This window comes from Staurois parvus, unplaced genomic scaffold (genome assembly GCF_062004578.1).
Source record: "Staurois parvus isolate SC_StPar_1 unplaced genomic scaffold, SC_StPar_1.0 ptg000819l, whole genome shotgun sequence".
NCBI classification, from domain to species: domain Eukaryota; kingdom Metazoa; phylum Chordata; class Amphibia; order Anura; family Ranidae; genus Staurois; species Staurois parvus.
This window is the reverse complement of record NW_028318615.1, coordinates 407,680-418,629: the sequence shown is the minus strand read 5'-3', so window position 1 is coordinate 418,629 and position 10,950 is coordinate 407,680. Positions and strand designations below refer to the sequence as shown.

Sequence of the window (10,950 nt, the reverse complement as noted above, 5' to 3'; positions counted from 1 at the left end):
GTCCAATTGTCCGAACAAAAAGATTGCCTTGGCTCTCAAGTCTGTTAGATGTTTTCTGATTGATGTTAAATGAGAGCTGTCTTCTCCAGGCTGTCAGTCTTTTTCTACCATATTAAAGGGGTGTCTCCTGAGAACAAATGACCAATCATCCAGTTTGGGGATGGGTGTTAGGCGGTAACCAAGGTTATGACCAAATCCCTTACAATTTTATACTAAGGTCAATAACCTTCAATAGGTACAGGTAGCATCCTTGCAACTGACAGATTAATATTTAGAAATATATTCCGAACCAGGGGTGGACTGACCATTTGGAAACTCGGGCACTGCCCGAGGGCTCGGGGTGAGTAGGGGGCCCCATGAGATGCCCCTGGTACCTTTTTCATAGGCTTTTTTGAGTTTGGGCAAGGACACAGGGGCCCCATGATCCCCTATTGCCCGGGGGCCCCATGAGTTGTCAGTCCGCCCCTGTTCGGAACACAAAGATACCAAACATAGCGCACCCTTGTCACCCAGGAGGAAAGAGACTGCTTCTTCTCTCTTGTAGGCACTAACATAGTAATGTAAGGTCTTGTGTGACTCATATTAAAATGATCCATCTGTATATATACTTCATATTAATGTGCCCAGTTCCTGCTGAAGTTTATAAATTGTATGAAAAATGACTCTTGTGGAATGTATGTTTTATGGCACGCTCTGCCCTAATAGCCTAACAGGTCATGACTGACTGAGTTATTGTTTTACAACCAGGCAGAGGGAAGTGGTTTTCCAGCAAACCCCCTGGAACCAGACTAATTAGTGGTTTACAGCCCTGGAGATGATCTATCTGTGTTTTATTTAGGATAAGAGATCCTGTTGACCTCCGTCAACTTGTAGCTATGCATTCCATGGACAAAGGGATGAGGGAGGACAGAAGGGAACATGGCTGAAACCTAACAAGATGGCTATCATGTACAACGTCTATGCCTCAATTGCACACAATCATCACAGAAGGAGGTCCTGATTCCTCTATATAGATCTTTATATTGCTAGAGGGGTCACCGGCAGGAGGAAGAAGGTCCCGATTCCTCTATATAGATCTTTATATCACTAGAGGGGTCACCGGCAGGAGGAAGAAAGTCCCGATTCCTCTATATAGATCTTTATATCACTAAAGGGGTCACTGGCAGGAAGAAGGAGGTCCTCATTCTATATAGATCTTTATATCACTAGAGGGGTCACCGGCAGGAGGAAGGAGGTCCTGATTCCTCTATATAGATCTTAATATCACTAGAGGGGTCACCGGCAGGCGGAAGGAGATCATGATTCCTCTAGATAGATCTTTATATCACTAGAGGGGTCACCGGCAGGAGGAAGGAGGTCCCGATTCCTCTATATAGATCTTTATATCACTTGAGGGGTCACCGGCAGGAGGAAGGAGGTCCCGATTCCTCTATATAGATCTTTATATCACTTGAGGGGTCACCGGCAGGAGGAAGGAGGTCCCGATTACTCTATATAGATCTTTATATCACTTGAGGGGTCACCGGCAGGAGGAAGGAGGTCCTGATTCCTCTATATAGATCTTTATATCACTAGAGGGGTCATGAATCATGCTGAGCCCTCTCTGGGTAGTTATGTCTGAGACTGCAGAAGGACCCATGGCTGTTGAGACATCTGACTTGGTTGGTAATTGGTTTTCCATGTGCTCAAGGATTCTTTTGCAACCTCTGCACCATGTAAGACAAGGCAGAGATTGATTGACAGATGTCCCCTATTGCAGAGGCCTCCCTTTCAGACTCCATCATTGGCTGACTGGTACTGTCATGTACCTGATGGGGAACTGAAATGACGAGGTCGGCCTTACTTGTGTCACTAGCCCTGACCCCACTGGAAGAGGAACAGAGGGTGTCTAGGGACCAGGGGGACAAGAGCGCCAGCAGGTGTTGTTTGCAGCTCTTGCAGTTGGAGACTTTGGAAGACTGATGAACCTCCGATTGAGGCACAGTAGTGATATGCAGAGCTGGTATGGTAGATCACCAGGTGTGCACCAGAGCAAGGCAGGAAGCAGGCATGGGAGACAGGAGCAGTGTCATAGGAATAGCCGGGGTCATCAATGGGCGGACAGCGAGGTACCAAATCATAAGCAAGCCAAAGTCAGGAGCAGAGCCGAAGTCAGGAACCAGTATCAAGCAGGGTAGTAATCAGAGTCAGGTCAGGAACAAGCCGAGTCAGCAACAAGGAAATCACACACAGGAACGAGCAGGAAACAGGGAACAGCTGAAGACCAGTCAGCACAGGCAAAGGCACCTTTTAAATAGTCCACCTGGAGCCAATCTTCACCGTGCATGATCGTGCATTTCTGTGCACATGCGCACGTCTAATCACCAGCCGTCTCACGGGAATTCCCTTACAGAGGGGGCACCGGCGAGAGGAAGGAGGTCCTGATTCCTCTATATAGATCTTTATATCACTAGAGGGGTCACCGGCAGGAGGAAGGAGGTCCTGATTCCTCTATATAGATCTTTATATCACTAGAGGGGTCACCGGCGAGAGGAAGGAGGTCCCGATTCCTCTATATAGATCTTTATATCACTAGAGGGGTCACCGGCAGGAGGAAGGCGGTCCCGATTCCTCTATATAGATCTTTCTATCACTAGAGGGGTCACCGGCAGGAGGAAGGAGGTCCCGATTCCTCTATATAGATCTTTATATCACTAGAGGGATCACCGGCAGGAGGAAGGAGGTCCTGATTCTATATATAGATCTTTATATCACTAGAGGGGTCACCGGCAGGAGGAAGGAGGTCCTGATTCCTCTATATAGATCTTTCTATCACTAGAGGGGTCACCAGCAACCTCATGTAGAATACTGTGTCCAGTTCTGGAGACCTCACTTACATAAAGGTGATAAGATAGAACGAGTCCAGAGACAGGGAATACAAATAGTGATATCAGGAGAGACTTCAGGAACGTAACATGTCCAGTCTGGAGGAGAGAAGGGAAAGGGGAGACATGACTGAAACCTTTACATACAACAAGGGAGTGAATAAGGTTCAGGAGGGCAGGATTTTCAATATAAAACCAAAATGAAGAACACGGGACATGACCTCCAACTAACTGGAGGAAAGTTCACAACTAATCTCAGAAAGTATTATTTTACTGAAAGAGTAGTTGATGCTTGGAATAAATTTCCAGTAGAGGTAGTGAGCCAGTGACAAATCACAGAGACCATCACAATAGTACACAATGAATGGTTATGAATGAAAGCCATTCATTGTGTACAACTGTCATATGATCACTGTGATTGGTCATAGCAATCACATGGTACTGGGCTGGCCAGATAAAATGATCTGTCATTTGGTGGACACAGCAGGTGACATATCAAGATATAGCAGAGCCACTAGACTTGGAGGACTTCATATGATGTCCTCCCAGGATGGGAGAGATCCCGCTCAGCTGTCATTCTGCTATAGGCCTGGTGGGAAGCAATTCATTACAGGGGACACTGTACAGGTTCTACATGTAGTCTGGGGGTCCCTGTGGAAGTCCATGTGTGGACATTTCTACCTATGATAAATGACAGGCTAAACCCACCTGGAGACTTTCTCCACACCTGGAGTGTGCTGATTTCTTGGAGAACGTCTACACAGTGTTTCCAGATTGACTTTATCACCCCAAAGAGCTCACTCCAGTTCATGGATGTCATCATTATGTTTGGAGGATCTCACCAGTCAGGAGCCTTTCCTGTCATCCTACATGTTCCCTTCTGAGGATTGTTCTATCCTTCCAAACAAATGTATGAAATCATGGATGAGTCCTCCTTCTATGTGATCTAGAAGATCTTCAATCACAATGTCTTTATGGATGAAGTGGATGGCCCAGTTTATATATTATTTATTGCTTTACAGCTTTATTCCCTCCAGGATTCATTCTTTATTTATAGAACCATTCAAGGAAGTGTTCTTACTTTGAGAGATCTCCACCACCATTCCTCTGTGACCATTACATCCTTGTCATTTATGTCTAACATCTTCATTATGAGTGGATTGATAGATATTCTTATACTTTAGGATGTATTTTTGCATTTTTTTTACCCAAAAAGATCTGTTTTGGAGGTCTCTGTTTTATTATGTATTTTGTTTTTACCTTGTGTTCTGTGTCTTTAAGTCTTTTCTATCTGTAGTAAAATATATTATTTAAACAGTCGGTTGCATAAGAGTTAGGTTTATTGTTTCTTACTTTTTTTAGTTCTTTTTGATCTTTCCTGGTATCTCTGTAAGGTAGATACAATGCAGGAATGGTTATTAGGGGATGTTTCTTGGGGCTGCAGTTCCTCTGAACTCCACAAGATGGTGATCTCATTTCTCCCCAGACAGGACTTCTCTATGGGATACAGATAGGAAGTGATGTCAGGTACAGACAGGAAGTGATGTCAGGTAGACAGAGAGGTGAGTTGGGAGGAAGCAGATCAGAGACATTGGTGGACGTGGCAGCAGAGGAGGTAATAAGATGTTATTTCCTATTTACACCCAGTAACCTCACCGTCATGTCCATCCTCTTCCTCCATAGTCGTGTCCGTCCTCTTCCTCCATAGTCGTGTCCCTCCTCTTCCTCCATAGTCCTGTCCGTCCTCTTCCTCCATAGTCCTGTCCGTCCTCTTCCTCCATAGTCGTGTCCGTCCTCTTCCTCCATAGTCACGTCCGTCCTCTTCCTCCATAGTCACGTCCGTCCTCTTCCTCCATAGTCACGTCCGTCCTCTTCTTCCATAGTCACGTCCGTCCTCTTCCTCCATAGTCACGTCCGTCCTCTTCCTCCATAGTCACTGTCAGGGCTCCGGGGTATGACCAGAGGTATGTGACTGACGCAGGGAAACGCAGGCTTCAGATAAGTTATAAACAATATAATTTATTAAAGACTAACAATACAAACATAAACGCAGTGCAATACTAAAACATAACACAGTGCAAACGAACCAAACCACCCACAGATAACAGTATATACAATGCAAGCGTCATCAGGCAGGCCGGGTCAATAACAATCGGGCAGGTAGGAACAGGAGGAGCAAGCGGAGAATGGTCGGGGTCACAAGCCAGGGATGAAACAGGAGAAGTCAGCAGAGGTCCGGAATCAGGCAGGGTCAGCAACGAATCAGACAGGAACAGGGATGCAGGTAACAAGATACAGGGCCCAGGAAAAACACACACCAAGGCAGAGACTGCAGGTCTGGCCATCCCTTAAATACACCTCCATAATCAGCTTCAGGTGTTTGGCTGGATGCAAGGTTGAGTCTCTGATTGCCGGGAGCACCCACTGGCCAGCCCTGGTACTGCAGCCCACAAGGCAGGTGAGTCCGACCATTACTGGCAAGTCCATTCCTGACATTCACTGTGATGTCTTTTATCTCCAGCAGATGATGATACACACATATATAGTGTGGGAACCCAGATTAACCCTTTCAGGGGCAGAACATTCCCCCACTTCCGGGGCCGGAACATTCTCCTCATTGTGGAGATAAATTCTAGTAATATGGTCCTCTAAACAAACAGCACTGACAATAAATAGACAAGACAAGGACCATCCTGACCATACATGGCCTACAAAGGGCAATGATGACACTACACAGGCAGCCAATGGGCAATCATTACACTATGCAGCCAACACAATGATGGAGTGCCGGGGTCAGGAGTATGGAGCATAGAGCCCCTTACATTGCTGCTCAGGAGGAGGAAAACATTCCTTTTTAACAGAAAATGTATATAAATCTGAGACGCTTTTAGGAATATCTGGGGTTTAAAAAATAAATGGGGCTTTATAGAGACTAAAACATTTAATATGTGTAACATTCGCTGTTTATCTCCTCCTCCCCTCCCCCGCCTGTCTCCAGCACCGCACCCAAGGACTAGCAGGGAGGGGAGATTCCTTGCAGTGTAATGAGAACCGATTGGCTGCTCCTCAGGAAAGGGGAGTGTCCGGCTTATCTTTTCTCCCTTTCACTCCCAGAGCCATTTTTGCATTTTTGCACGTTTAAAAAATCATTTTATCCTGAAGTTGACACAAAACCCCCAAAATATCGATTTTCTGAAAGTAGAGACTTTAGAGAATAAAATAGCGGCAGTTCCAATTTTTTATGTCACAAAATGTTATCACAAAGTCTAGGAAATGCCAAATTTCAGTAAAAAATACACTTAAGTTAATTTCAGGGCACAAAAAAGCAATAAATGACTCATTTATTTGTAATAATATAAAAGCCGAGGTTGCAGCGAGTAAATAGATATCCAACATGTCAAACCTTAAGTTGTGTGTGCTGAAATGGTGACAACCTTTAGTCCCCGGTATTATCTATAGGGGACACATTTATAGCCCCTTCTAGGTCATCAGTATAGAGTACGGAGGAGGTCTGCTCCTAGAATTATCGCTCTCATTCTGGTGTGACCGGCGATATGTAACGTGTATCACAATCAATGTTATCACGTGTAGGCGCTCCAGCGTGTGCTCTTACGTTTGGGTGTGCATATATGTGGGGGAGGGGGGGGGCCTTAAAATTTTTTAAAGGAAGGAGTTATGTACTTGGTTATAACTTTAATTCTTTGCATTTAAAAAAAACATTTTTACTTAAGGGGACAAAGTCCTCTATGAGATGACGTTTGATGACAGGTTCTCTTTATTGAGACATCCAGGGTCTAAAAGACCCCCAATGTCTCCCCTGTACTCCATTGGATGTAATGTAGTGCACATCGCATCGGATTACATTCTTTGCCGTCCTCGATGGTCAGGAAATCTGTCATAATATTACTTCTGGGTCAGGACAAGAAGGGAGTGAACATGTCCGCTCTCCTCCGTCCCCTCTACCCTCCGACACCTGCTGACCCGGGCCCACAGATGGGCAAGCAGAGCCGGGGAAGCATAGCAGGTACAGGAGAGGTTCACACACACGGGGTGGCAGAGGCTGGCACCTGAAAGGAGAGCCCTGCGGCTTGCCCTCAGCAGGGATAAAGATTAAAAACAATACTTGCCCGGCACCCAGAACTACATGTCCCGGGCGTCGGGTGATGTAAAGTGACCATCCCTGCATGATGAGCCGACATTGACCTCACAGCACTGCCTCAGAGCAAACTAGTCATAGGAAGGATCAGATTTATCATTCCTTGTCTGCAGATCTAATACTCATCAAACCAGTTCAGAGACCAAACAAACCCAACAGAGAAAAGGGGCCCCGGACCTCAAAATTGTAGTAAACACTAAACAGTCCAAACAAAATGTCTTCCCATGGGGGGAGTAGTTCTTCAATGTCCAGCAACCCTCCTATTCCCCCCTCACATCCACATCCTATTATTGTGTGACCAATACCATCCAAATCATTCTTACTTTCATTTCCCAAAGTTATCCGTCTACAAGGAGACCTGTATAGATCACATGATGGCACCAATGAGGATGGAGGAGGACCGGAGTCACATGACTGAGAAGATACTAAACCTCACCCTGGAGATTACCTACCTGCTGACCGGAGAGGTGAGGAGGATTCTGGGAGGTCACATGACATCACTCTTATCTCTATTAATAAAACACAGACCTGACCGGAGAGGTGAGGAGGATTCTGGGAGGTCACATGACATCACTCTTATCTCTATTAATAAAACACAGACCTGACCGGAGAGGTGGGGAGGATTCTGGGAGGTCACATGACATCACTCTTATCTCTATTAATAAAACACAGACCTGACCGGAGAGGTGAGGAGGATTCTGGGAGGTCACATGACATCACTCGTATCTCTATTAATAACACACAGACCTGACCGGAGAGGTGAGGAGGATTCTGGGAGGTCACATGATATCACTCTCATCTCTATTAATAAATCACAGACCTGACCAGAGAGGTGAGGAGGATTCTGGGAGGTCACATGACATCACTTATCTCTATTAATAAAAAACAGACCTGACCGGAGAGGTGAGGAGGATTCTGGGAGGTCACATGACATCACTCTCATCTCTATTAATAAAACACAGACCTGACCGGAGAGGTGAGGTGGATTCTGGGAGGTCACATGACATCACTCTCATCTCTATTAATAAAACACAGACCTGACCGGAGAGGTGAGGAGGATTCTGGGAGGTCACATGATATCACTCTCATCTCTATTAATAAATCACAGACCTGACCAGAGAGGTGAGGAGGATTCTGGGAGGTCACATGACATCACTTATCTCTATTAATAAAAAACAGACCTGACCGGAGAGGTGAGGAGGATTCTGGGAGGTCACATGACATCACTCTCATCTCTATTAATAAAACACAGACCTGACCGGAGAGGTGAGGTGGATTCTGGGAGGTCACATGACATCACTCTCATCTCTATTAATAAAACACAGACCTGACCGGAGAGGTGATGAGGATTCTGGGAGGTCACATGACATCACTCTGATCTCTATTAATAAAACACAGACCTGACCGGAGAGGTGAGGAGGATTCTGGGAGGTCACATGACATCACTCTTGTCTATTCTGGTCAATAGACCATTTTATTTTTGCACACATTTAGATGATGTCAGGTGGTTGATATTGTTTTATTTTTCTCCTGATCTGTAGGATTATGTTGTAAAGAAGAAGTCTAGTGGGGAGCCAATCTCAGGAGGATGGAGCAGAACCCAGAGCCTCACCATGGTGCCTCCATCTCATTCTCTGATAGCTGAGAGGGAGAAAGAGCAGAAGATTCTGGAACTGACCACCATGATGGTCCATCAGCTGACAGGAGAGGTGAGCGGTGCCGGGAATTCTGGGACATTCTCCAGTAACAGACAAGGGATGTGTCTGGATGGTGACTGTATCATTGTGTGTGTCAGGTTCCTATAAGGTGTCAGGGTGTCACTGTCTATTTCTCCATGGAGGAGTGGGAGTATTTAGAAGGACACAAGGATCTCTACAAGGACGTCATGATGGACAATCAGCAGACTTTGGGTTTTGTGAAGATTGTAAGGAAGGAATTTCCCCGGAATGAGACGATATTGAAGCTCACCCTGGAGATCCTCAGCCTGCTGACTGGAGAGGTGAGTGTAATGAAGGGGTTAAATCTGACTGGGCTGTACACTGGGAGGGATTCAGAGTCACTTGAAGTCTTCTGATGTTCTGTAATCAATAACGACATCCACACAAGTACTATGAATACATAAAGTGTCCGGACTCTATGAGATTTGGTTATAGCACAAGATGGCGGCATTGGTTATAGAAGAGAACAATCTCAGCTTTAGTCCAATCAGGGAGACCCATGATTACCAGCATGCCACGCCCACTGACCACTAAATCCATGGGTGACATTTCCTGGTGGGTCAGTGAGCCTTACTAGTAAACCATTAGTGACTCTATTATATGACTTCTAGAAGGAGCTATAAATCTGACCCCATTGTCATCATATCATTGGATGGAGATGTCTGTCCTTTGCTGAGTCGGCACATTGTGGCCAATCCCTGGAGAATAAATCTAGAGCTGACCATAGAAGTGAGGGATTATGGGAGAGTGAGATTTATCTTTGTATCACACAGAACTGTACAGGAGTCATGAAGAAATCTACCGACAATGACACCAGAAGGAGATCTCATCGTATGACCACAAGATCCTCGAGAATCCAGAATCCCATCACCATCCCCCCACCTCCATCCCTGATCCCTACAAGACAGAAGACACAGAAGATTCTAGAAGTCACCAAGAAGATGATGGAGCTGCTGACAGGAGAGGTGAGCAGTGCCGGGAATTCTGGGACATTCTCCAGTAACAGACAAGGGATGTGTCTGGATGGTGACTGTATCATTGTGTGTGTCAGGTTCCTATAAGGTGTCAGGGTGTCACTGTCTATTTCTCCATGGAGGAGTGGGAGTATTTAGAAGGACACAAGGATCTCTACAAGGACGTCATGATGGACAATCAGCCGCCCCTCACATCACCGGGTAAGAGGAGACTTTATTGTAAAGGAGAGAGCAGTACGGAGGATCCACCTAGATCCCCCATCATCTGATAAACACATAGAAACAATGGATTCAGTCAGTGTGTGTGTTTCCTACAGATGGATCCAGTCATGGGAACCCACCAGAGAGATGTCCCCGTCCTCTGTATTCCCGGGATTCCACACAGGAAGGTCACACCATCCCTCATTGTTGCAAGGTTGGTGGGATGGAGCATCTAGAACATGGACTTGTGGAGATGATATGTGGAAGCGTATGTGACCTTATATTTTACAGATGATATTTTCTCTCATTTCCTTGATTTAGAGTGGAGATCCAATCGATATAGAATTTGAGGTGAAAGCAGAAGAAGAAGAGGCGTATGTGAGGGATGATCAGCAGTCTATGGAGGAGGATGGAATAACGGGGACATTTATAGAGGAGGACACTCCTACAGAGATCAGCACAGGTGGGTCATGAACACTAAATCCATTCCTCCACCCATACTGCTCACTGATTGGTCCAGAGTAGGGCGGGGACTGGGTGATATCAGCCTGTAATCCCCTGGTCACTTTCCTGAGCTGTGTTCCCCATCCTGTATTCCTGGATTTCTCTCGGATAATCTTCCTTCTCTGTGCTGCAGACAAAAGAATCCAGGACTTTCCTACAGCAATCCCCCCTTATCCCCCCCATCATGTATTATACATGGTGATCATATCCCCCCTTATGTATTATACATGGAGATCATATCCCCCCTTATGTATTATACATGGAGATCATATCCCCCTTATGTATTATACATGGAGATCATATCCCCCCTTATGTATTATACATGGAGATCATATCCCCCCTTATGTATTATACATGGAGATCATATCCCCCCTTATGTATTATACATGGAGATCATATCCCCCCCATCATGTATTATACATGGAGATCATATCCCCCCTTATGTATTATACATGGAGATCATATCCCCCCTTATGTATTATACATGGTGATCATATCCCCCCTTATGTATTATACATGGTGATCATATCCCC

At 45.5% G+C, this 10,950-nt stretch overlaps 1 protein-coding gene across 1 annotated transcript; it reads left to right on the top strand.

The window, feature by feature from the left end:
- The first annotated feature begins 8,565 nt into the window (after positions 1-8,565).
- Positions 8,566-9,801, top strand: LOC149443972 (uncharacterized). The gene is made up of 3 exons (XM_089655109.1): positions 8,566-8,729; positions 8,816-9,019; positions 9,512-9,801. Exons 1-3 carry the CDS (start codon positions 8,634-8,636, stop codon positions 9,797-9,799), a joined length of 588 nt encoding a protein of 195 aa, XP_089511235.1. The 5' UTR covers positions 8,566-8,633; the 3' UTR covers positions 9,800-9,801.
- The last annotated feature ends 1,149 nt before the right edge of the window (positions 9,802-10,950 follow it).

Coding starts and splice junctions, on each gene's coding strand:
- LOC149443972 (XM_089655109.1), top strand. CDS start 8,634: ATGGTGCCTCCATCTCATTCTCTGATAGCTGAGAGGGAGAAAGAGCAG. Junction 8,730..8,815: donor TCCATCAGCTGACAGGAGAG/GTGAGCGGTGCC, acceptor TGTGTGTGTCAG/GTTCCTATAAGGTGTCAGGG. Junction 9,020..9,511: donor TCAGCCTGCTGACTGGAGAG/GTGAGTGTAATG, acceptor TGTATCACACAG/AACTGTACAGGAGTCATGAA.